General features: G+C 43.4%; 1 protein-coding gene across 1 annotated transcript in view; it reads left to right on the top strand.

The window, feature by feature from the left end:
- Positions 1-2,246: 2,246 nt before the first annotated feature.
- Positions 2,247-27,732, top strand: part of PRDM6 (PR/SET domain 6) — a 78,638-nt gene continuing 53,152 nt past the window's right edge. The window contains exons 1-2 of the mRNA XM_038171115.2: positions 2,247-2,766; positions 10,828-11,135. Of these exons, the coding sequence (XP_038027043.2) occupies positions 2,247-2,766; positions 10,828-11,135 (828 nt within the window). The remainder of the gene's footprint in view (positions 2,767-10,827; positions 11,136-27,732) is intronic.

Here is a 27,732-nt window from a genome sequence, read left to right as displayed (position 1 = left end):
GCGGTAATGGGAAGGACAATCACGCAGAGGTCCGACTTAAAAATAAAATGAAATTAAATCAAAATTAAACAGTCGGAAAAGGTGGAATGAGACTTTTGCCCTCAGGGAGCTGGCCAGGGACGAGACACCGTGCCACTGCAGTGGAAACGGGGAAAGGCAGGAGAGCCCACTCCCATCAGGAACGTCCAGAAGCGCTTTTTGGGTAGCGGGTGTGTTGGAAAGAGCCTCACCTTGGTCCCCCCGCTACATCGCGCTGTTTCTGAGCTTTACAAGGTGGATTAATGGAGCGAGAGGACTGGAAATTCATTACATTTTACACCGTAGGCTTGATCAAAGACATCAGGAAGGTTTTTATAGCCAACTTCATAACACATAAGAATCACTTTTTTTTTTTTTTTCCCCTAGTTGTGTTTGCCTTTAACTTAGGTGTTATCAATCTATACAGAAGATGACGGATGACCTTGTCAAAATGACGCCAGTCAAAACATTTTTTGCCCCAGCTCTGTTCAAAATTGTGCTAAAACGTCTTGCCTTAGACGCAGACAGAATCTAAACAGCAGAAGCTTTCCCAGGCTCTGCGAGAATTAAGGGTGGGAAAGAAATAAGCTAGGAACAGGGTCGGGGGGAACGGCGAGAGCGGTTTCAGCCGCGTACACGTCCCGCTTGTGGGCAAGTGTGAGCTCCACACCTGGCAACGTGGGCTTTTCCACGCCGGAGCGCTGTCCTGGCGACACAGACGCTTTGTGTAAATGTTTTGTCCTAAAGGTGACTGTATGCATGTGATATACCCGAGACAAATGATAGTTCCCGTCTAGGTGGTTATTATTTTCTTTTCCGCACGATGTAGGGGTAAAAAAGCGAGGAGTCGGTGGCGTTGTCGCTGGTGCCTGAGCTCAACAGCTGAGCAAAGGTGCGGGAAAAGGCCGGTTTTGAACCAAAGCGGAGAGGAAAAAAAGTAGTGAGGGACGAGAAGTTTATCGCCGCAGGTCGCATCTCCTCCTCCTCATCCTCGCTGTGACCGGGAGCACAAGAGCAGGAGCCGGTCTGGAGGGGACGGGGACCTGGCGGAGCGGTGGGCTCGGTCCGTGCTCCGGGGGGGCTCGGGGGCAGCCTCGGGGAGCGGTGTTCCGGGGAGAGGCGCTTGGTGCGGCTCCGAGGACGCTGCAGGGGGCGAGGACGGGCTCCCCGAGCCCCCCGTGGCCGGCTCCCCGTACGGGCGGCTCCGGGGAGCGGTGCCGGGTCCGGGGGGGGCAGGATCCGTCCCTGCCCGCAGCGCTGCGCCCCCCGACCTGGGGAGGGAGGTGTGGAGGTGGGGAGGAGGGGAGGGCCGGGCCGGGGGAGGGAAGGAGGGAAAGGGACACCTTTAAAAGTTGAGCGGGGGAACAAAGTGGGGGATGTTGCCAAAAAAAGGGCCCTGCGCTCCGGCTCGCTGGTGACTTCCCTCTCCCTCCCCTCCCTCCCCGCCGTGCACACCACACCACACACGCACACTTGTATTTTGCGCTGTCGTAAAACCCACGTGTCTGGCCCGGAGTCTGCCAGAGCCGAGCGAGCAGCCCGGGCGCGCCTGCCATGCACAGCCACGGCAGAGGGAGCCCGGCGGCTCGCCTCTAGCCGGCCTCCCGGCCCCCGGCACCTGGAAGCAGCAGGACATCCCTCTGCCCCGCCGGCAGACCACGGAAAAAAAAAAAATCCCTTCTGCCCCCCCAAAATCCCTCCCAAGGCTCCCGGGACCGCGCCGCAGCCCGCTCCCAAGCACCCCGCTCAGGTAAGGGGGCGCTGCCCGGGGGGGTCCGGGTCTCCCATGGGTGCCGCGGGCGCTGCCCTCGCCCCCCTGGGGGTCCGGGGTCCGGGGCCGGCGGGGTGGTTGCGCGGGGCCGAAGTTTGCTCCGTCTCCCCCTTGCGAACTTTTTGGGAGCCGTTCGCCGCCGCGGGGAGAGGGGGAAGGAGCCGGAGGGGACCGGAGGAGGGGGCGCATCCCGGGGCCGGGCAGGGACGGGTCCCACAGCGGGGGGGAGGCTTCGTGCCCCACGGACCGCGCTGCTCGCCCGCACCCCCGGGGCTCCGCGGGACCGGGTTTTCCCCGTCCGAGCCTGGGAGAAGGGCAGGGGAGGGCTGCGGGGACGCTCTCCCAGGCTTCTCCCGCAGCCGGAACCCACCCGTGGGCCAGGGCCGGTCCGGGTGGCGGCGGGCGGGGGTCTCACGTCTGCTCTCCGCTTCCCCCCGCTCGGCAGGCAGGCAGCGCGATGCTGAAGCCCGGCGAGCCCGGCGGCTCGGCGTTCCTCAAGGTGGATCCCGCCTATCTGCAGCACTGGCAGCAGCTCTTCCCGCAGAGCGGCCAGCTCAAGAGCGCCGGGGCCCTCGCCCAGCTCCAGCCGCCCGAGAGAGCCGAGCCCCCGGCTGACAGCCTCCGCCAGCGCCCGGCCTCCCTCTCCTCCGCCTCCTCCTCCTCTTCCTCATCCACCCCGTCTTCCTCCTCCACCTCCTCCTGCGTCGCCGCCGCCGCCGCGTCCCTGGCCGGCCTGAGCGCCCTGCCCGTCGCCCAGCTGCCGGTCTTCGCTCCGCTGCAGAGCTCCGAGCCCCCGGCCGGGGGAGCGCCCGCTCCCCTGCAGGGCAAGGACTTGTGCGGGGCCGGCGGCACCAAGTGCGGCGAGCGCCCGGCAGCCCGGTTCCGCTGCACGGCCGAGGAGCTGGACTACTACCTGTACGGGCAGCAGCGCATGGAGATCATCCCCCTCAACCAGCACACCAGCGACCCCAACAACCGTACGTATCGTCACCCGCACCCGCAGCCCCGCACCTCCCCGCGCCTCTCCTCCTCCGCCTTTCCCCGCTCCGGGACAGACCAGGCTGGGCTGGGGGCTCTGCTCTCGCCGCCGGGAGCATCCTCGGCTATGCCCTGGGATGATTTTGGGGTGGCTCCAGGGCTTTCGGGGGCTGGTTTGTGGTTCTCGGTCACAGCCCGAGAGCCGAATCCTTCCCTGGAGGGCCGGCGGCAGCAGGAAGGCTGTCGCGGGGGGAGGCTCCTCGCGGAGGGCCGCGAAGGAAGGAAAACAGTTGCCGAAATGGTGAGTGAGAGGGACCGGCCAAAAGCTGGTCCTTCCTCGCCTTGCTTGTGCTGCCTGGCTCCTGCCCGGAGAGCCGGGGCTCCGCTGGGTGCCCAGAAATCTGCTGCTGCCCAGCACTGTGCTGCAGCTCCGAGCTGGGCAGGGGAAAAGTTGCAATTTCCGTCAGTCGGGCTAGGGCAAAGTTTCCCCTCCTCTTATCTGGGAGTATCGTTTTCCTTTCAGACCTCGTTAACACCTCGCTAGTTTTAGTCCTCATCCCTACCGAAAAGTGTGGCATGGTCGTTTAATAAGAAAAGCTGGTTTTCCAGGGAGGAAACGTCGTCTGCCCCAGTGTCAGAATTCATTTAGCACTTGGTGGTTAGGAAATGTTTAATCCTCTTGTTGCTAATTATAGCTGGTGTGGGGTGTTTTTTTGTCTTTTTTTTTTTTTTTTTTTTTTTTTAAATTTTCTTTTCCTTGTGAAGGGAGCGCTCCAAATATTAAACATATATGTCTGCTACAGGTTTACGATTTTAGAAGTTACTTTTGCCTGTCTTTGGTTTCTGTCTCTGTCGGTACGGTGCAACCGAGGTAATTCGCGGGGTGAGAATAACTAGATGAACTATATTAATTCATTAGATTTACTGTTAACATCCCGAGCACACGGGTCTAGCCCCGTTAAAACAGAGGATCATGACTTCGGCTCGTACACTTTTTCCATGCAGACCCCCTTCTCTCATCCAGTGTTTCTCAAAGTTCTTTATTTCGGTTGCCCTTGCCCCCTGAAATGCCTATTTAAGGAAGGCTGTTGAACAGAGGAACGACACCCCAAAGCAGCAATCCGCGAGCACATGCCCAAGCAGAGCGTGGATTCGTTTAATTTCATTTCAGATGCGGAGTTTGTTTTGAAAGTTTCCGTGAAACTCAGCCGTGTATTAATTGCACCGTGCGGATGGTAGCGTAGCCTTGGTCGCCCTGCAGAAGTCTTAGAGAGCAAGAGGAAAGTTGACGCGGAGTTTGGTGCGGATTTCCCCCCCCCTTCTTAACACTGCGAATCGTTATGCGCCGGACACCAACTTTGTTTTGAGCGGCTTCTTTACGCTTAGTTTTACCTTGCAGCGAGGCGTATTAATGTATTTTCTACTCTCGGGCTCAGAAAGCGTGATCTCATAAATTACACGCACTTAATGGAATCAGAAATGCACTTTTAATCGCCAGCCTTTTACTTCTCCGAGCGGCTCCGTAAATCTGCAAGATAAAGGTTTTAAGCCGAGAAAGAAAGATAAAAAAGAGATTCGGGGTGGGGTATTTTTAAGGAGCGAGCGGAATAATAGCATGCTGCAGAATCGCTGGCGAAGTCTGCACAGTTTCTTCCCAATCGCGATATTAAAGGTGGCTTGCGGAAAGGAAAGTGGCTCGGTTCTGGCTGGGATGGGGCACACGAAAAGACGGGGCTGGGTGCTGCCGGGGCGGCCTGTGGCTTATTTTCCGCCGTGAGACCCAAAAACTCTCATCAGCGGGCCTATTTACCGGGCCACTTGCTCTCCAACACCTTTCCAGTCGTCTCCGAGCAAAAACTTTGACCCGAGCGCCCCAGCCTGCCGGGACCAGGTGCATTTGCTGGGGGCAGCCCCTTCTCACGGCCGGGGGAGGAAGGAGCAGCATCCCGGCGAGGAGGGACCGCGGGGATCACTCGGGGACACTGGCTCCCACGCACACACGCGTGGAAAAAGCAGAGCGGAGGGTGCGGGCCTGCCTGGCCGGCCGGGGGGCACGGGGTGCCGGCGTCCCGTGGGTGCCCGGCGAGGGGCGGCGGGCAGCCGGGGTGGTTGTCCCCGGCTTTGGCTCCTTCTCCATGCTGCGCTGGGGGTGCCCGTACGAGGGAAAAGAGGTGAAACTGGTCGTAGGAGAGTTGAGAAGCGATCGGCTCCGGGTCGGGCCCCTGCTTGTCGTGACCCCGGGGTGCCGCTCCTCGGGCTTTCGTCGCAGAGGCGCCGGCCGCAAGCTCCCTCGGTCCCTTTCTTTCTCAAACTCTCCCCTCCATGCACCCCCTTCCCCTCTGGAGCAATCCTCCTCTCCCCGCTCCCTCACGGGCTTCTCTCCCTCCCGGCAGGAACTCCCCAAAACTTCTCCTCCAGCCGCCCCCGACCGGCCGCAGCGCAGCACGGGGAGTTCGCAGCGCTCCTGGCGGGGCCTCGGCGCCGGGAAAACCGTGGAGAGGGTCGTGGGAGGTCGTGGGGGGTCGTGGGGAGGAAACGGGTGGGCGCCGGTGCCCATTGCCCCCGCCGCCGGGCGTCAGTGCAGGCGGCACGGCAGTGGGAGAGGTCGGCCGGGGGCTGCGGGTCGAGCGTGCGAGTGAGATTGCTGTAAATTGAAAGGGCGTTAGTTAGAAAAAAAAATAATGTTTATATGTACACATACGTATAGAGACATACACACGTACATATCAGTAATTAGTGCCCGGGGTTCTTGCTCCCAGGGAAGTAAAGGGGACCGTGCGGAGAGCCGGGCCGGGGGCTGCGGGCGGTGAGTGCTGGGGGGACGGGGAGATGCCCTCGGGAAGGATCGGGGGTGCCGAGCGGGGGGCTCGGGGTCTCGTCCCCCTTCTCGGGGCAGAGGCTTTCGCAAGCCCTTTGGCTCCTCCGGCTGCGCTGGAAGGCAGCGAGCTGGCGGCGCAGCGAGTGCGCGGTGCAGCGCCGAGGTGCCAGCCCGCTCCTTCCCTTCGTGCGCCCGTCTTCCCGTCCGATGCTCCGAGAATCGGGAAAGGCGCTGCGAGGTGGATCGGTGCGGGGAATATTCGGATTTTTATTTATTTATTTATTTATTTATTTATTTATTTATTTATCCCCTGGACTGCTGGTAACCTGTATGATTTAGCTATTTTACATCATTAGTTACCCAGCACCCTTAAACATAGCAGATAGCCATATATTAGATTGAGGTTAGAGAAGGTGGTGACTGTTTATTTAGGGTGATAAAATGGTCCATCAGCAGTAATCTCCATCGATATGTGCCACCAGGAGATGAAGGATGAGGGGACAAGCCACAATTAATTGCCCTATAGTTTTGTAGGAGAGAGTGGAGCCGGTGCGGACTGAACTTCGATCTCCTCTCCCAGAGCCTATTCATCATCTCCACATTGTATATGGGGGTCTCTCAGGGGCAGGGGGTGGCAAGGTTTATCTACACACAATATTCTCCTACCCTCCTCATACCTGACACGGAAATTTAATTCATTCACGCGTTCAATCGAAGCCGGGGAAAACCAAGCCCTCCTCCCGCAGCCTGCCCCCCGCCCGCATGGCAAAAAGAGGGAAATAGCCCCAAAGTCGCTCTGCCAGCAGGGAGCTTTCCCACGGCCCCGACCCCCTCCCCACCACACGCGTGGGGACCCGGAGGGACGTGCACGGTCCCCTCCGGTCCCGGGCGGGGGGTTCGGGGCCAGGAGTCGGGAGGGGGCGGCCGGGGACCGGGGTCCGGGGTCTGGGGTCCGGAGGTCCGGAGCCCGGGGCCCTGGAGTCTGGGCTCATGGTTTTGGGTTCGGGATGGGCTCGGTCACGCCGTCGGGAGCGGGCACGGAGGGAACAAAGCGAGGTTTGAGGAAAGAGGGCAGCGGAAGGGAACGCGTACCCGTGCCCTGTCCCCGCAGGGCTGCCTGGCAGCGGGAACCCGACAGGTCCTTTCGTGGGGGCACCGGGACATTAATCTCAGCTCTTCGGTGAGGAAGCTGAGGCACGGGGAAGGCGCCGTCCGCAGGAAAGCCCTCGGGAGATGGAAGGGGGCTGCCTTACCCAGCCCATCCGCCTTCTTGGCTGGGTACCTGGGCCCAGGCAGGGGCGCAGGGCCAGCGGCAGTGATTTACTTTTGCGAACGAGTAATTCCGTGTGAAATGATGGCCACTTACACTGGATACCTGCACGCTTACAGTGAATTATGGAGTGGAGGGTCAGAGGCCACCCTCCTTTAATACCAGCAAACTGCAGGTATCCAGTGTAACTGCACCTTTGAAGCATATTATCGCCGAGACAAAAATGTATTTCCTTCATTTATTGTTACAGCTGGCTTGCTGGTTTAAACTCTGTGTTGAACTCTACCTTTTACTGACAAAAGCTTTCTCCTCTCAGATTTCCTTTAAAATATGCAGTAGTAGTGTTATTTAGGTTGGAGAGCGTTTAGAATCATATTTGGTGGCAATGATGTGTCCTTTCCCTTTTTGCTTGAGTCTACTACTTTTAAGTACACTCATATGGAGTTATAGTGCTGGCATTACACCGTGCTCATTTTTATGGAGGCAAATAAATGATAACATATTGCACTCTTCCCAAAAGAGTCATACCAAACAGCTCCACTAGGAAATCATTTATTTATTTTTTTCCTTGCTTCTTCCTTGCTGTAGTCCTCCTATCTATAGAGCATGAAGGTAGAAAGTAAAAAAACTGATCTCCTTCCAAAGAGTCTGGCTGCATTAGGGCCCACAAAAGTGCGTTCCCAGTGACTTTACCTTTTATCTCTTCTTATTTTGTCTGGAGACGCTATGCTCTGGCTGTAGTCCTCCTCACTTTTTCCATTTTCAGCAAATCCCTCAATTTTCTCACATTTCTTACTACTCTGGGACTTGACTGAATCTTCTACAGCCAGTGGGAGTATTCATTTCTGAGGTCCTTGGGTGAGGCCCATGCTCATATAGATGTTCTCTGAGGCTGAAGCAGGAAGGGCAGGGCATGACTCTCTTCATTGCTCTGTGTGGCAGCCCCCCGGACAGCTCACGCTTGTCCCACTATGTCCCTTTTGCACAAGCTTCCCACACCCGTGAAGATCTCAACACTTGCTTTCTGGTTCAGACACTCTTGCAGTGCCACTGGAGCCCTGATCTTAGGGAGCCACTGGGTTACAGCTCTCAAAAAAAAAAAAAAGAAACCCAAAAAAGAAACAACCCACCAACCTTTCCTTTCCATGTATTGTTTAACACATTGCTGCACTGCATGGTGTCCTACTTTGCATTGCTCATGAAGAATGATGTTGATCTTCTTTGTGAGGCAGGAAAGTGGGCAAGATGGAGTCTGCTTTTACAAAGGACTCGCTTCCCCTGTTATGTTAGGCAAAGAAACCTACTCCTTACAGTTTCTCCAAATGGACTGTCCTTAGATGGGTACCAAAACATTATAGAAAGTATGTTTGTGTACAAAACCTTCCACATATCAGTAGGCAAAAGTAACTCATGGGACAAGAAAAAGACATACGCTGGCTTTTTATTAAGGCAAGGTAAATTAAGTCCAGTAGTACTTCCACTTGTTGTATTATTTATGAGATTTTTTTAATGACTATTTCTAAAATTCAGTAACAACTGGAGATGGATGAATAAAGCATGCAACTCAGAAGATTTTCAGTACTGCTTAGCCTAAGGACAGACTCCCTGCCTCTCAACAGCAAGCCGTAAGACGAAACAGTTTCAGAAGATGTCCCATTTTCCAAATTTTCAGCTTTGGCAGGACAAAGGGAAAGGAGCACAGCAGGAGATAAGATACTGCAGCTGGCAAGCATTAAGACATTACCAGTGTTTTGGACAGTGGAAAATAAATATCACTATGTGTGACTTTCTGCAAGGGTAAATGACAGTGGCATGGAGCTCATTTATACTTCTCCTCAATTTCTTAATCTCTTTTCCTTTAAGAAATAGAAATTAAATATATTATTTACACATATTGTCAGCATGAAGCAAAGAAATCCTTTTTCTGGGCAGGCACTACAAGTTGTGTGCAGGAGAGACGTTGCATATCTGGAGGTAGGATGCAGGAAGCTGACACTGAAATTGCCTGAATGGAGCCACAAGGATGCCTTAGTATGTTTAACGTAAGTTCCTACAGAGAGACAGTGTCTCCAAAAAAAGCCATCAATAATCAGTCAGTTGGGAGGAGAGTTACGCATGCAAAAGATGGCCAAATAGCGCAAGCAGGTCGGACTCAAGGGCTTGCCCTGGGTGCTAATTGACATCATGCTCAGACATCCTCTCTTTGAACCCACAGTTTTCCTGTCAGATGTTTTCTTTCTAACTTGCATGGTAAGATGCCAAATTTGCTTAACATGCACTCACATGCCAATTTGTTTTGTTTTGTTTTTCCTATTTGGGATCCTTTCCTGAACGATCCGGGTGTGCCAAAGTCTAGTGCAGCCTCTGAGACCTTTGCATGTGCCAAAAACACAGGGTTTCTTGATTGTTGGTTTCAAAGAGGAAAGAAGAGATGTTGCGGTGATACTCCATCTTCCAAACTAGCTGCGGAAACAACAAGAGAAACAACAACCACAAAAACACCCGACATATACTCACTGCCTTTTATTCATCATGCCTGGGAATGGCTGTAGGAATATTTGCTGCATAACAATATTCTCTGCGGTCTAGCTGGAAACCTTTTCCCTGTGCTTTCACAAATCTTCCCCCCAGGGGCTCGCACAGCCTGGTGCAGAGTAAAGCAGTGTGCCTCCTGGATGAGGACGGCATGATGGTTTTGAGAGAAACCAGCTTTTGCATGTAGCTTTCCACCTTGGAAAGAAGGACAGCTGAATCAGTGCTGCTGAGAATCAAGGCTGTGGTTACAGGCGATCTAGCAAGGCTAACTCTGTGGCTTAGGCCAAGGAGCTCCTGCTTCTGTAGTGAATACTGCTCCTTATTTTCATAAGAATGGAAGCAGTAGTACGAAATTGTAAGGGGAAAGCTCTAGGAATTGCTACACGAGTATTATGCTGTAGTTACTGTTTTCCCCATTTGTTTGTGTTTCTGAGATAAATTTATATGAAAACCTTTCCCGTAATATAAAAGTGAAATGTACAGAAGACGGTAACCTATTTCAATAGATTTATTGTTATATTAACTCAGCATACCTCTAGAGAAATGGGTTTCCTGAGCATGAAACATTTTCCTGGAAGTTGTGCATTCATGGCATGTTCAATAGTGTGTAACGGAAACATTTTACCAAAATTTCCCTTGCTCAGAAAAGAGAAATCACAGTTGGATCTTCCCAAAATACAGCAACACCATCCATTACTAACCCAGTTAGGGAAATTAACATTTTTTACAAAATGGTCTTTTTTCATGGGAGCTGCTCACAAAACCAGACATGCTGTTCTCGTTCTTAGCCTCAGCTACCTCAGCTTGGCAAACAGCACGCGTTCCAGTTCAATAAAAATTTTTAAATGTGCGCTAGGGATCAGCAATACTTGCTACATAATTTCATTTTTGAGATTAGATTCGCTTTTAAGGAAGTAAAGATGCATGCATTCTCTGACTTGTCATTCATGAAGTTCTACTTAATTTATTTTCTGAATAGACATGCACGCACACATCTGTCAATGTAAAAATTAGAGTGAATGTTCATTCAAAGTAAGGATGAAATTAAATCCTGTTCCAATTAAACCCTTGGGCTGAGCTGTGGTAAGGCGAATGTGGGACACTTGCAAGGCATTGAGAGTGGGTTTTTAAATGTCTCTCTGAAACACAACACTGGGGTGGTTTAAATGGGCCCTGTGTTCATTAAAAAAATAAAAATTAGAAATTGTGTCGGGATGAAAGAGTCTTGGCAGGTCCGTGAACACACTGTGCTTGCAAACTGTCTGCAGGGTTTCTGCTGAGCCTTCGGGATTTCTTTTTAAGGGCTTGGCAAGGTTAGGCTGATGCACCATATGAAGGGGCATGGGGCACGTGTCCTGGGTGGCCATGAGGTCACGAGCAAAGCAGAGGGACCGGCGTGACCTTGGCGCTGACAGCGTTCTCCCCTCTGCCTCCCAGGGTGTGACATGTGCGCCGATAACCGCAATGGCGAGTGCCCCATGCACGGGCCCCTCCACTCCCTGCGGCGCCTGGTGGGCACCAGCAGTGCTGCGGCGGCGGCTCCTCCACCCGAGATCCCCGAGTGGCTGCGGGACCTGCCGCGGGAGGTGTGCCTGTGCACCAGCACAGTGCCCGGCCTGGCCTACGGCATCTGTGCAGCGCAGAGGATCCAGCAGGGCACCTGGATCGGGCCCTTCCAGGGAGTCCTGCTCCTGCCGGAGAAGGTCCAAGCGGGAGCCATCAGGAACACTCAGCATCTCTGGGAAGTAAGTCGTTGTCTTTCCTTCCTTGTCAAACTTGGTTATTTTGAAACAGACGTTGAGTGTAATTGCATGTAGGACTAGTGTAGTTTTATACGGTGAAACAAACCAAAGCAAAAACATGAGGCAAAAATGTCAGTAAGCTAACACAGCAGGTTTGAAAGTGTAGCCAGGGCAAGCATGAGCCCCTAACTGCTGTGGGTATCCAGGAGGCCGGCAGGCACCTCAGGGCCCCAGCTGGTTCACGTGGCAAGAGCAGATCATGGCCAATGCTCTGCTATGGCACACAGAGACACGGCCAGAGACGGCTGAAGGTTACAACAAACAGTGGTCTTCATATTTTGGCCTGTGTGACAAGGGCTGAAGGAGCTGCCGGGTTGCATTCCTGGCTTCATGCATCCCTCAGTCTGAGCACAGCGTGCGGGTTGAGGCGCTGCACTGCAGCACGGCCTTGGCTCCCTGGCAGTCCAACAGAGCTGCTGAGAGAAGCGCAGGAGCCTCGTCCACAGCCCTGCCGTTCATGATTAGCTCGTAGTTTAGCTCAGCTCTGGTCGTGCACCGACCATGAGTTCCCCTAGTGGTGCTTTCGATGCCTGAGTGCAAAAGCTGTTTGCACTGGCATTTTGTTTTGTATTTGTCACCATCTTAGAGGGAGCAACAGTGATAATTGATACGAAAACATTCAGGCTGTGATAATTTGGCTTGCTTAGCGACAAACTCTAAATAATCTGCTGTGGTTTGGCAGAAGAGGCCACTGTATTCTTTTGGCTGTACGGGGACATGTATGGCTATTACTGATCATGACCGTGTACACAGTGAAGCGCCAGATTTTCATGCTTGAGTATTGTTTGTACACAAATGCTAATGACAATGTCTTGTGAAAGCTAATTTAGAAAGAAAATGCAACATATGCTTATTTTACACACAGATCCAATAATTAACAAGGAACAAGTGCAATCCTTATGTGTGCCAGTAATTCTAATTTATAAGAACAGCCTCCCGTCTACCTATTCTTTCCTGTCATTGCTTTGCTTTGTGCTGGAAGGAGTCAGTTTTGTTAAGTCCTCTCTGGAGCCACAGCTCCTGCCAATTTCAAGGGTAACGATATGGAGAGAAAGCAGAAATGTATCCATAGATCTACAGGTGTTATTTACTCATCTAAACCAAATCTGAGCCTCCAGAAAATAAAGGGACATGCTGGCTGTTTAGAAACCCAGAAAGAAGCCCATGAAGATGCAAGGAGCCTTTTTGCTGTCTGCAGTGGAAATATAGTAAAAAGGAATATATATTAAAAATATATTCGATGTTGTGGAGCCAACTCTTTCATACAGTACTCACAGAAAATCCATGAATATTTAGGTTGTTAGTTCTTTGGAACTGATGATCACCTCTTTTCATCATTCTGTTCTGTTTTCACATGTTACCTGATATATGTGACCTGTTTCCATTAATAGGAACTCCTGTGCATCTCCTATGTGCAAACAAACAGTAATAGCACATCAGGGGCTTTGTCTAAAAGTATTTGCCCACAGGAGTCATTGCAGTGAGAGAGTTTCACATTAAAGAGTAAAAGATCAGTCCTGGAGCGCAGTTAAATGTATTCCATAAAATATGGGATGACTTGAAATTATTGGGAGGTTTTTGCTGCTTTCAGTGGAGATTGTATTTCTCTTATATACCAGATATTCATAAATCAGGCTTAAATCTATTTCTATGAAACCGCGGTGATTATAAGGTATGTTCTTAATCTTATTTATTTATTTATATTATTATTATTATTGTTATTATTTTTTTAATGAAACTCTGTAATGACTTTGGAGTCTTTATTATGTCTCAGGTGTTTTGTGTTTTAGGCTATGTTAATTAACATAATGTTCAATGATAAAATAAACTTGCCACATCACCAGCTTACAAAAAACATTGAATTTTAGCTAAAATATATGGAGTTAGAAAGTTTTATGTTAGCCTTAAATATTTACATTATCAATTAAAAATTCATTCCATATAAATCAGTTTTATGCAAGTTAAGTTACAATTTATTTTTTTTTCTTTTTGTAGGCAAGAATTTTTTAGTCTAATTTCAGATTAAATTGTTTTAAAGAAATCAAAGAAGTATGGGGGTGGAGGGGCAGAGCCAAAAGCAAAGAAGAAAAAGATGTCAAGTGAAAATAAGACACAGCGCTGATGTATGTGCCAGATTCAGGTCACCGGTGGGTGTCAGCTGAGTTTTTATGTGGAATTGCTCGTCTGTTCCTAATACACAACAGAGATTTCCCATTGGCTATCAAAAGTGACTGTGTGTTTATTTTAAGTGAGTTATATTCAAAATAAAAATTAAATTCATTTTTTTTTAGGGGGGAGCTATTGTGGGTCATGGTCTCAGATTATTTCTGCTAATGCCAAAAATTGTTAGCAAAGAATAACATATCCCAAGCATTAGCTAAACATAAAGCTTTGGACATTTCTTTTATTTTGACTTTCAATTCAGTATGTTTTTTCTATCAGAGAACAAATGTTTAATAAAGGAAAATATAGTAGAAGAAAGCAGAAAGTGTGTGTGGGTGTTTACAAAGGTGACCTATGAAAATTAATACAAGCAATAGAAAGTATGCGTTTAAATAACACTTTTACTCTATATAGTATAGGAACATAGACTAAATCACCACAAACGTTAAAGGAATGTTCCACTGTTGTCCCTTTATGAAGTTTTGACTAGTCAGTTCTTTTCAACCAATCCTTCAAGATAGAATCAAGTACAAGTATGTGCGCAGTTCGGTTATTCAACATTGGGTCTTGATGTGCCTCGTAGAGGAGACGAATCTTTCTTAGTACCACTAACAGCTTTGTAATATTATTATTTTTTTTCTCCACATTGCAAAGTAAAGTTGATAGATGTTTGTTTTCATTTATAATTCTTTGTTTTCAGTGTACACCAGATAAATAAAGTGGCTATTGCAAAGTCTTTTAAGCACAGTTACTGATTTGGCGGCTGTTTAACTTTCTTTGTTGTGGGAAACATCAGAAACATTGCATTTGATGTATAGTTCAACCCTATGGAAATATGCTTCAGTCTGTCTGCACAAGTGTTCCCACCGTGCACTCAATGTTTGCTTTGTATGTAATCCATATAGCATAACGTACAACGATTCAGAGTAAATTACATACCATTCCATTACCTCACAACAGGCCTCGACACCTATGGGTGTTCATGGGAAATTATAGAGCTCTCTAGCAATCAGCCAAGATCATTTTTTTATAACTTACAGAAAGATCAGTTCTTCAGAAAGCCAAAAATATTAGTCATTTTCAGTTGTAGTTTTTTTTTTTTTTCTTTTTTCTTTTTTCTTTTTTCTTTTTCCCCCCCTTTGGCCCACTTTTATCCAATCCAGAGTTTGCTTGTATTTTATAAAAATACAATAAACTCTGATTTGTTTAAAACAAAAACAGGACTGGGTGTATTAAGTAAACACTCTCTTTGGTAATACAGGCATTTATTCCAGCGCTGCTTGATAATATTTCATTTTTTTTTTTTTTCATTTTGAAGTAATGAGAACAATCCTTTTGTTATTGCAAAGAAAACAGAGACTTTCTCAGCAATTAGGTCTTACTGATGAGAATGAGATAATTTTCCCCTAATGTGTTTTCTAATAAAGAATTGAAAAGGCACACTTGATTCCAACATATATGAAAACATTATCTCAATTATTAATGTGTCCTTATTCCCTGGAGATAAATTAATCTAGTTGCACATGGTTTCCCCTTTCTGTTTAACATCAAAATTTAATAAGAGTAGACTTAAGGAATGTATATGATATACATTTAAAAATCTATTAGAATAAAATATAGAAGTTTAAAAGGCATATACATTTTAGTAGTCAATTTTTTTCAGGCTCCAAACTTTAAACTGTGAATTCTGGAAATAGCTAAATCATAAATGGTCTTTTCCCCTGAAAATGTAATTTAGATGAAAAATTTTACTGATAGATGCATCAAAAGATGGAATCTTTCAGTCTCCTTATTTGCTTGATAAACAGTTTTTTTTTAATTATTTTTATTTTTATTATTTTTATTTGTCTTTGGTTGTTGCTTGTTTGTTTATTGCCACAGATCAAATAGTCTTTTTCTTGGAATAGTTCAAGAATGTCAGATACATTACTATACTTTATTTTACCTTGATTTTATTTAAGTGTTATTTATTTTTAAATGATTTTCCAATTTTTTTTTGTTTGTTTTGTTTTTCTTCTTTTACAGGGATGTTCAAAATATATGTACATCAGGGTGTTCATTAGTAATTACAAAATGGTAAAACTATGTTACTAATTTTCCACTTGAATGGATAGGATTAACTGGCATTACTAGAAAGTATGCATGTCATTTTAATAAAGTACCATGTGGGTACTTATCGGCCTTCCTGTGTCCCAGCTGAAGTCAAAGAAAATGCTGCCTTTGACTTCATCTGGACCTAGAACAGGCATTTTGGTGGGATATATGCTTTCCAGAGTCTGTGCAGCAGTGCTGTGCACTTTTGTACAAATTAATCTGCAGAGGGAATCCTTACCTTTCAAATGAAGAACTCATTCCAGTTATAGTGATAGATTTGTATTCAAATTCTCAAGGCTGTAGTTTTGGACTAAATTCACTGTTACAGCAAAACACTAGGGGATAGAATTATGTGCATGCCGCAGTTCTATTAAAGTGAAAATTATGTTTCTCAGCAATCCATCATCTAGTATTCTAGACTGCTTGTCAGGCCTGTTTCAAATATGTCATGTTCATGAAATTCAAATAATTTTGGCTTGAAAAAACCCTTAGCTATATTGCTATTATGTCTTAAATTATGCAGAATAACAGCTGGCACCATTCTCTTGTTTTGTTTTGTATTTTCTGAGGATTTTGTGTGGTATACAAATTTCGCGTTTGTTTTCTATTTAAAAAAAAAAAATCCACATTAATTTTTAATTTTACATGGATTTCAAATGCACATACTGCCTACTGGAAATGTCCCCAGTGTTGTGTTCAGTAGGTTACTGAGCTGAAAGTTGTTAGAAGCATAACGGCTTCTTTAATTTATGTACCTTACAAGAAAATTGTGCTAAGCTGCTATAAAGCAGCTTGCCCACATTAGTATTTCTGGATCAGTTACTATCACATCTTTCCAGATAACTTTTGTAAGCTATAGATAGCTTACTTAGTGTCAATCTAAAGTTACTTTTATCCCAAATATAAAATATAGTTTATATTTGATAATTCTTATGATGGTAAAATTAAAACTTGTTGATTCTTTCAGAAACCCTATCTATTTGAAAAGATGCCTTATCTTCAGTTATCTCAGTGTCTTCCATGTACATTTATTCCATGTACACAAAGGTGTTTACTGTATGCCCAAGCCGATAAGTAAGCCTAAGAACATGTGCCACAGAAACAGTCTAATTTGGCTCCCTATTTAATGTAGGAAAGTTTGTAATAAGCTTGGGAGGGGAGGGAGAAGAGAGTTGTATTCTTCCCCAGAATCTCAACATTGTTACTGAAAACAAAAATTCTGAAGACAGCAATAAACATACACATGGACACAGTATTATTGGAAAATAACAATAACAACAACAACAGTAATGAATTAAAAACAAACAAACAAAAGTAAAACAACCCAACCCAACCCAAAACAAAACAAACCAAAAATCAATATTATTTAAACGGCCAGATTATGCAATGACTGTTTTTCCATGGCATATGATCTCACCTTGTAGGTTACATTACATGACGCACAAAAATACTGACATGGAACACAAATATGAAAGCTCATTTCCATCCTTATTTGACCACTACATTTTTACACAAAAGTGATCCAATCACCTAAAATCTGGAAACATTTGACCATTTCTTCTCTCTTTCTGTCTCTCTCTCTCTTTTAATTTGAACTTGTTAGGAAATGCAATTTCCATTGTTGGATAAAATCTAGTCTGTAAGGCATGAAATTACTCTTAATTTATGATACCATTAACAGTGAATTATTTCTATTGACTTTTGATTGAATGTGGATGAAAAAGGCAGTATTTTAATGAGATATATGGATATCCAAAATATATGGTATACCTGATGCCAATAATATATCGGTGATAGATTTGATAAGTCAAAACTGCAGCATGCCCTTTTCAGGATGGAGATGATGCTCAGTATTTTGCAGAACTGCCTCAGTCACTTCTTTACATGTGCCGTTCCCTTGGATTTCATGGGATCAAACATGCGTTGGCTTTAAAACACAGACTTTTAAGTATCTGCTTAACGTAAAAGCTAGAAAATTCAGTCTAGCGTGTACTTTCCTCCTGTGTGTTTGGCACCTTTTTCAGATAAGTTACAGAATTCCATTATCCAAATTGTTACACATGTGTGACAGAGGTTGACCTTTAGTCATGTCAATCCTTTTTGTGTAGGCCTCAGGCTCCAGCCTAATGGCTCAAAGCCTGATTTACTCACTGTAATAAGGGCAGGAGGTCGAGCAATTGTCAGCTTGCTTGCTCGTACTCGTCTCAGAGCCTGGTTGAAGGCTGTTAACACAAAGCTTTTCAAAGTGAATTTACAACCACCACCACTGACAGAGGCCAATCAGTACACCATAAATGTCAGGTTAGTGAGATTGAGCAGTAAGTAAAGTACTGGCAGCCCACTATTGGCTGAAATCAATTGCTTAAGGTTTAACTGAGAATAGCAATCTGTGTACAACTACATCTCTGGAACGGGCTTAAGTATGGAGAGCAAGTCTGAGTGCGGATTAGGGAGAATTACACACCAGTATTATCCATGGCACCAAGCCCTGCATTTGTTCATCTTCTATATCAGTGGTGCCTGTATTTGTGTGACTCATGATCAAAAAGTTGTTGGACCTGCCTGGTGGTTAAAGAAATAAGATTACTTTATGTGTGGAGGGAGAAAAAAACAAAACCCTATAATATACCAAGAAGAGAGCTAACCAGTGTGCTGTCTTAACTGGACTAAGAGGACTAGGATTTTTTTAACATAATTGTTCAGTAATGCCAGACTGGTTTCAGTCTTCATTTCCAGAGATGGCTTTTCCACAGGGAAGCAGTGGCTTTTTGATATTGTTTTGCCACTGGGAACTATCCCAGGATTCACTAATGAGTGATTATGTACTTGATGGTCTGAATATCCATGAGATGTAGTTACCCAGAAGACTGAATGTTTTTATCATTTTGTGTAGTGACAGCTTAGACAACAATTCATTTGGCTTTGAAAGCATCAGCATTAAAATCTAGGAATCCATTAAAATGCTGTATGCCAGGATTTATAAATTAGGCAATTTCCTTGATTATTGCAATCATTTACAAAATTGATTGTCCCAGTGTGGTATAGGCAGATTTCAGCAATGATCATTGACAACAGGCACGTCCTCTAATATCTATTCTCATTGTTCCCTAAAAGAAAAGACACTCTACCACTAGGTTATTTTCCATCTCAAGGTCAATTATGCATGCAAGTAGTCTACTAATGCAGCAGATCACATATGTTTAAAGGAGAACTACATCACCTCTTTATAGATGGTAATGATAGCTGGAAAGCTTTTTATTTTTTTTTTTATTATTTTTTTTCTGTTCTTTCTCTCTCTCTCTCTTTTTTTTTTTTTTTTCTTTCTCTATTGTTTGTAATTTGTTTGCTGATGGTCAAGGCATTCATTTGAGTCTGTAGTACACATTCTCTTTGTGATCCATTATTGAAAGGTAAATAATTTTGGCAAATTGCAGCTGTAAATATTTATTTGATTGAAGATTTAAAAGTCAATAATGTGTTTTATTTGTTGCATCTTAAAGTTCTAATTAACCAATAGATATAGTGTACAGTAACTTCATTTGGGTCAATTATTTCTGCAAGACATAATAAAGACATTATGTCACAAAGCAAATACACTCTAGAAGTTTTCCTATATTAAGACAAATACACTAAAACTGCCAAGCACTAGCTGCCAACCACAAAAGCATACTGCTTTCTACCTGTGTGAAAATGAACAATATGCACATGGTAAAAACCTCCAGATACTAAAGCTTAAAATGCAGGTGATTACAAAAGATTATTTTGCACGCTGTAGATGAGGTTCAGTTGCAGCTGGCAACGAGCTAATTTGTGTCAGGCCTCATGCAGATCATGAACTTCCAGGACTAGTATCCTGCAGTTGTTAATCAGTCCTTGCTCAGACAAGATAGCCATTGATGTCACCAGGAACTTTGATTTAATGGGGTCTTCAGGCATGAGTGAATAACACAGTTTCACTTTAATCACAACTCTTAAATCATTTTTTTTTTTTTCCCAAGATAGGCCAACCATTCTTTCAGAAGTGCAGAGCCACCTGCATGTTGTCTGCCACTGTACGTACAGTAACAGTAATGCACAGTTGACTTGAAGATACCCTTGTATGAATACTTTTTGTGTGAATACTGTATGTATACTTTTATTAAGGATAATTAAGGATTATTAAGGATTTTACTGTGAAGAAAGAAAGGATTACATTAACAGTGACTGTGCTGTAGTGCATGATATTTAGTTAAATAACTATAAGCATCAAATAAAAAAAATCATTATATCTTGTAAAAAATATGTAAGTAATAAGTTCTTAGCTTGTACTACATATTTGTTGCATGGATTTATCAAGATATATATATATATATATATATATATATATATATATATAATTGCATATTTTAACAGATATTCAGCCTAGTACTTTTTGCATAAAGACCTGCTGGTGTATAAGCAAGAAACTTCAGTGACATAAAGACATTTCTAAAGATGTTTTGATTTCATCTGTGGAACTACATTGTAGAGAAAAGTGGTTTTGTCATGAATTCCTACTGAAATTGTGACCATATGAAGGCTTTGTTCTTCATGTCATTCACCTATAACAGTCCTGAATTTGGAAACAGAAGAATTAAATGAATCAAATGAGTTCAGTATACGTTACAGTCCTAACTGAAAACAAACAAAAATAAATAAACAAATTGTATGTTAAATGAAGTGTCATGTATAAAATGAATGAAGTATGCAATGCCAGATTTCATGACTTTTACCTGGGCTAATCTTCCAATTGTGCAAAGACCTTTTTTTTTTTTTTATTATTATTTTTTTTTATTTTTTTTTAAATTTCTTATATGTACTGTTTGCCTGATGTCATGTCAACATTCACTAGAGAGGGCAGGTTATTAGCGTATTTCAAGCTGCCAAAAGAACTTTTATATCAGGATGGATTGGCAACTGATGTTTTTAGGCCACTATTTTATAAAAAGATCTTACTATTGAAGTCAAAGTAAAAGCAAAAAATAATAATAAAAAAATCCTTTTTGTTCTCTATATTCTATTTTTACTTTAAGTTGACTTGAACTCTGTCCTCATCTCTGTTGCTACAGTAAAAGCAGGACACAAATGAGATTGAGGAGATTGAGATGCACAATTACTTGGAAAAAATGAGATGGACTCCTTTTTTTTTTTTTTTTTAGGAACAGTTGCTAATAAAGCACATCTTCACTTCCAGTTGGAAATGTGCACTTTTTCCAAAATATGGATTTTTCCTTGGTTTTATGTTAATTCGTTTTATTGTGACCAGCAAGACTGCAGCAACAGCTGTGGACAAAAAATTACATTTGTTCACCTGTAATGTGGTAAATAGCAGAAGATACCCACTCTATATCGTACATAAATTTTGCGATAAAATTTTCATTATTTATTTTATTTTATTTTATTTTATTTTATTTTATTTTATTTTATTTTATTTTATTTTATTTTATTTTGTTTTATTTTATATTTCATTTCATTTCATTATTTATTTTTGTAGCGGTGATGAACAGTGACACTGTCTGTGAGGCTAATCACCTAAATTTAAGGTCTGGTCTAAATCTTGCAGTTTCACTGCCTAAACTGGCTGTTTTTACCAGTTTGGATTCTCAAATGTGTTGGTTTTGAGGTGATCACAGGCTGTCTGCACGTTGTTTGTGACTGACGTCCAATTCTAACACAGTATCACTGAACATTCTTAAGTGGCATTAAAAAAACAAACAAACATACTTTGGTCATGGTTAGGTCATAGCCTCTAGTGGAGGCTAGTGAAACTTTGCTGCAGCTGTTCCCAACGCCTTTGTACAATGAATGTTAAACTGGGTGCTGTAGGAAGATACCACTATCTTCAGCATTCCACTTTAGGTGGCCCAATAGAGAACGTCTGTTGCTTGGCTTTGTAATATCTGAGTGATTTCTAGGCCTGTGACCTGCAGCAGCACTTCTGTTACCAAAGTGGGAGTGTCAGTGTTGGAGTAAGCCAGTGAGTGACGTTACCTCCTGGTGAACAGGCAGCTCTCATGGGGGCTCCTTCAGCTGAGTTCTTGGGCGAGGGGAAGCCTACTAATTGATGATGATATTCTGAATAGATATTGTCTAGTTCTTTTGAATATCATGCTCATGAATGTCATGCTCATGAATATCATAGTGGTTTCTAACTCTTTGTACACCATGATGAAAGCCTTAATGGATATATGCTCATATTGATACATATGGGACTAAACATACAGACTTTTTTTTCATGTTGCTAAGTATTGCCAGTTACTTCGATTTAAACCACCTTGCCTCCATGTAAATGACTCTTATATTTACTATTGTCAGCTTTCCATTCCATAAAAAGACAGAGGAGAGCTAGTTCCAAACATGACTTAAATCCTATCAGGTGGTCTTCCTAGGAGCAATAACTGTTCATATCTAGATCGTGTCTTGTGTTCAGCTGCTAAAAACTGTGCCCAGAATTAGCAAATGGTAGTGAAACAATCTCACAAAATATTTGTATGTGGCTGATGGCATTAGCTGTTAAGTGGTCTGACTTTTGAATGGAAATTTGAGCTAGTCAGAAATGAAAATTCTGGTTTCTGCATTCCAAGAAGAAAGTTTTGTGTGTGTGTGTCTGTGGTTTTACTTCTTCCTTGTAAGTGGTGAAAAAACAAAAGAAAAAAAAAAAAGAGGGTTGGCTTTCAGAGCAAACATTCTGAGGACTTGACATTTGACAGCAAAGAAAAAATATTTATTTTTTTTAAATTTTATTCTTTAATTCCATGATGTATGACCACTCTCCATTTCAGAGAAGGAAAGCTGGTGTATAGGTTAGTTAGGTGCCTCTAGATGGCATGCATTTGTAAAATTCAGAAAGAAACATTAACATTTAATGATTTAATTATTTGTTTTTAACTAATGCAATAATATAACCAGAACACTTAAGCAAAATTGATATGTTCCAGAAAATATATATATATATATACACACACACAAAATGTTTTTTCATGGAAAAAAAAAGAAAAGTGGAGGTTGCAAGTTAGTTTTTCTCCAGTTCTAATGAAAATTAACAAAGAGATACACAGACTTAAAAATTCTACTTAATGCTGCTGTAACCTTTTGGGACAGCTGGTGAAGTGTGCCAAACCAAGACCTCATCTGTGTTTTTAGCATTATTCTCTTTCCTAGCTTTCCTTGCTCTGAAACCTGTAACTTGCCATACTCTGGCTCTGCATTTTGCTAGAGCTGGGATCCATATCTGAGTTGGGATCAAAACTTTTCACTGGACTTAACCTCATCTGTTTTTCATGGTCCAACAAAGAAGAGTTTTGTTTGCCGTAAATCTTTCAGCATAACTAAAAGCCAGGTAAGGAATTTAGGAGGCTGTTTATCATGCCTTTTTTTTTTTTTTTTTTTCCCCAAACAACCAAAGTGAAGATGGACATTGACATTTCCTTAGATCACACAGTAATCAGTAAGATTTTTAGGAAAAAATGGGTACTGTATTGATATTCAAACATACTCATCAACGTTTTCTTGTCTGGATTTATTTCTCTTTTCTCTTCGGATCAAATCAGGATCACATGGAGGTTATCTGGAAGAAGAGGTGGTCTTTCAGGAATATTAATTTATTGCCCTTTTTGTGAAGAATGGTACCTATTGCATCCCTGGTCCAGGGGTTTGGTGAATTTCAATCTGTGAGAGTTCTCCAGCAGCAAGCACGTGGCCTGGGCTCAGGGGTGTCCGTAGCCTGCCGTATGGCGAAGCATATGTTAGGGTAGGCTATATATCTGAGCCTGGGTGGGCTCAGACAGTAACTCTGGCTGAGTAGCTATTTGACCTTGGGGTCTGCCATTCCCAACAAAAGATGGCTGAGGGTCAGGCTGAGGTCTACAGCCTCCCTTTCCTCCAAAGGCTACGTTCGTCTGTCTCTTTTCTTAACCTTTGTGGGTTTTTGTTTATTTAATAAAATGTTAATTTTTATGCCCTAATTACCCAAAAGTGACACATCCCAGAGGCAATAGTGTCAGAGGAGATTAACCTCATTGTGTGAAGCAGAGTTTTCCCTTACTTTTGAAAAACTGTTTTGTGTACAATTTCATTGTTTGCTGCCAGGTCAAATCAGATGGCATCCTTTCAAAGATGTAACAACTATTTAGTTGGATCACTTTAAGGACTTTTTAAGGTCTTCATTGCTTAATCCATCTTTCTTGAGTCTCTGTTTCTTCCACATTATTACTTATCTCTTCTGAAATCTCACACACCCATATACTTTATGTACTTTATGATATTCACTCCCACACGATGGCCTGCATGTAGTAGCGTCTGTGTTTTTGATCAGAAATAGCTAACAAGACCTCTCAGGACTTGATCAATCAGAATTGGAAATAACAATGATAGCTACTGAAGAGGAAAACACAATGCCTTCATCCCTCTCTGAAACTGGGCAGCGCACAGCTTTCATACTGCACCCACATCCAGCCACTGGTAGGTGGGAAATTCAGGAAAAGTGCTCCTTTCTCTGTTGGACCTTCACATTATCTGTTTTAAGGGGTGTCAGGCATCAAGAATTTAAACTTACTGCTGTACCCATGAAGAAAACAGCTGGCTATGCTGACAGTTGAGACAAGGCAATTCCATGTCCTGGCAATAATTTATGATTAGGGCCAACCTAGTGAAGTTACAGACCACCACAGTGTTTATTACTTTTTACTTTTTCTTACTTTTGTTTTATAACTTCTTCTTTAATTACTGTATTTATTTTATTATAATTTTATTATCTATTACAGAAAAAAAAAATATTAAAATGCTTTTTGTGATTTTTGCATTCATTTCAGTGATTTGTACAAAGAAGGCAAGCATTTTGGTATTTCCTTTCTGTGTAGAAGGTATCTTAATTTATGTGGAGCATTAGCCATAAGTTTGCTGTTGAGAGCATCCGTTTCTAGTTCTAGCTGTCATCCTATATTAACTGTGAAAAAAAAGAAAGTTTTCTCCTTCACAGACAAAGCTGGACTGGGTGTACTTTAATATTTTGTTAGTTAATTCCATTCCTTTATGTAAATGAGGCTAGAGGCAGCCATTGCACCTTGATGTTTATTTGGTAGATCTCTTAAAGGAATAATAGGTAGGATGTGTAGGAAATACTAAGTAGGAAAGACTTTGTAGTGAAGTACCCAAGGATCAGATTGCCATAGACTGAAAGTCTGACTGAGTTTCTCTCTCCTTCATACTCTTTGATGGTCTCACCATAAAAATAAAAGAGCTAGGTATCTTATCTTCCACTTTTCCTCAACAAATTCATGTATCTATGGAGGCTGAAAAAGTGGAACTTCAGATCATAGGGAAAATTGGTGCAACAAACAGATGCAGGCTGCTAAAACAATGTATTTGAAGAAGATAATGGAGAATAAGATAGCAAGGCAATGTAGTATCAGTGAGTTTGGAGAAAGAGCCCAGGCTCTCAGGCTATGTCTCTTGTAGAAGATTGCTGCCATTCTTTCTCTTTGTTCTCAGAGATTGCAGGTAATTTCAGCACTCTGTCATAAGCCAAGCTAGACTTGCCTCATGAGCATTAGAGTGCTGATCTATCTATCTAGCAGCCACTTTTTGAGCTGCCTCTCTCTGATGGTGAGTTATGGGTATCCTGCAGAAAGTCAAACTATTAAGAAAAGATGGTGTTCAGAATTAATAATATTCTCCCTGACTTCTCATAGTTTCCTGCCCTGGATTTTTCCTACTCTGTTGTTGATTCATTTAAATATTTTACCTAGTGTAAGGTATCAAAACTTGCAAATATGACAAAAGGAAGCTTTGTGAATCTTTTTGAACATGCAAAGGTTTTCTTAGAGATCCTTTAGTGGGTCCTTTGCGTTGCACTAGGAAATACAATACCACAGTAAGGGTGAACTACGGTCAGGCAGAAATGGGCACAAGCTTGCTATCTCTGTCAGCTAAGCTGACCTGATGCAAGACTGGAAGCCATGTGGGAGTGTGTCTGGTAGGACAGTGCTGTGCCAAAGGAACTGAGTCTGGTGAGATTAACTGGCCTGTGGGCTGAGAGTACAGTGTGCCCAGGCAGTGTTTATTATGGTTAGAGTAAGCTGGATCTCTGTGCCCTCTGGCATAGCTTTGTCCAGTGCTGGCTAGCCAAGCTTTTTGTGACTATTTGACCAAAACCTTGATAGATTTTTCTGAAGACTTAAAGATTAGCTAGACTTTCCCTGACTTTAGCTTCAGGAGGTTTAGCCTAACAGTAATACCAACAGGGCTTCTTAGTGGTTCCAAGTAAACCATGAGAAAATGATGCTATTGCAAGTACTGGAGGAGGTCTTACACTGTATGGTTTGATAATAGTACAGTTTTGCACATATAAACAAGCTAAATCAGTAATAACACAGTTTCGTAGTTTCATATTATTTACTGACTTGAAAAGTCCTAGTATCTTTGCTATTTAAACAAAAAGAAAAAAAAATCAATTGCTGTACATAGCTACAATCACTTGGGTAAGAATATTCTTCACTTCTGTTTGTGACAGCTGTAAGTAGTACAAGTGGAGGCCTGGGTGCTGTAAACTCATACCACAATGTCACCCTATGATCCCAAGCTTTCCTTTACCCTCTCCAAGTTTACTGGTGGAGTTGAGGACATAACAGAAGGCATGGTATATCTTCCAAGATCAGGACCACAGAGCTTCATCCCACCGTTAAATTTTAGGCTTGTATCACTGTCTGGCAAGAAGCAGCAGTGACAGTTTAGGTGAGCAGTAGTTTTTGGAATGGCCTGATGCTCTGAACCACATAGCATATCAGAACCCACTCCGGACAATTTTTAAAATTGTTAACTCATTCCATTTTTTGATTGATTAAAAAATCTTTTTAAATTCTATGTTTCCCAGTAATTGCAGTTGCTACTGAATAAAAACAACCCAATGTTATGCCTCATTCCGGGAAAATAAAAATGGTAGGAGTTTCAAAGAAGGCAAATATTTTAGATTTATACATCAGTCTCTTATACTTGTGTCCTGGAGAAGTCTGTCAGAAAGGCACCAGAGGAGAAAAAAGAGAGACCTAGTTTGACCCAAAAAGACACAAAAAGAGTGTGTTTGACCTCCCCAATGAACACTATGGCATCTACCTCTCCAGCAGGAGGTTTATGACAGCTAGGAATTGCATAAAATGAATAGTATAGTGTGATTGAAATATCTTTGAAGAATTACATTATGCCTAGGAACCACAACTAGAGAACTGTGGGAAAACAAAAGAGAGCACAGGGTGGCTGTGGAAGTGGTCATGTTCTGGAAAACAAAACAAAACAAAAACAAACAAACAAAAAAACAACTTAATGGAGTTTAATACGTTCTGTTCATTGAAGAAAAGTTTGAGAGTTGACAATTTCTTTGGATGGATACTTAGATATGGGAAAAAATGGTGGATAATGAGCTTCCTTTCCAATGGGTAAGAAAGGAATAGACAAAATTCCACAGCTAAAAACTGAAATTAAGCAAAATATGTCTCCTAGAAGGTGATTATATTTTTGCAGCAGTTGAACTTAGTAGTATCTCAATGAGGCAGGTAACTTTGACTCTTTAAAAGGTTGTTAGATGTGTCTTTTAGAGTTCTGTTGCTCTGGGCTGGATAATCTGAGACTTTGCCTTCACAGCTTGTCAAACTGAGCCCTTTTTTTTTTTTATCTCCAAGGCTGCTGATGAGGAGAGCAAGACTGCCTGCATCTCCCTCATTGCATGTTGCATAAGAAGTCTAATCAGGTCTCATAGTTTGCATCTTTAATGGGGTACTTGCTGGAAATTTCTTCTCTCAGATGTCCAAGTGTACTCCGCTTTCTCTTTTCTTTTCAGTGAGGCCAGAGATTGGCCACAGAGATTGGGCCAGGGACAGTGGTTTGAGGTGTTTCAAGAAAAACTGTCTATTTGTACCCTGGGCTGACTGCCACTGATCTTGCAGGTTTGTTATGATCTCTGCAGCTTCAGGGGTGGTCATGGTGTCAATTCTTTCCTTAGAGTCCCCTCCCATTATGGGGACATCGAATGCCCCATGCCCATGGTACACCAGTCCTCTCCTTTTTCTGTGCCTTTTCTCAGACAAAATATAATGGGATATGAAGTATAGTCTGCAGTAGATGATGAAGAAATCGCTTCTGGCTTTAAAATCCATGAAGCTATGAAGCCGACCAAGAGAAGTTACAATGCCTGTGTAAACCTTATCAAAACTGAGCTCTGCTCAGTCTCCTCAGTAAGAGTTTCTGTGCTTATAAATTCCTCTCAGCCTCCTTT

The sequence above is a fragment of the Anas platyrhynchos genome, chromosome Z (genome assembly GCF_047663525.1).
Source record: "Anas platyrhynchos isolate ZD024472 breed Pekin duck chromosome Z, IASCAAS_PekinDuck_T2T, whole genome shotgun sequence".
Taxonomy (NCBI): domain Eukaryota; kingdom Metazoa; phylum Chordata; class Aves; order Anseriformes; family Anatidae; genus Anas; species Anas platyrhynchos.
Note: the sequence above shows the minus strand (reverse complement) of the source record. Positions and strands in the feature narration are given on the sequence as shown.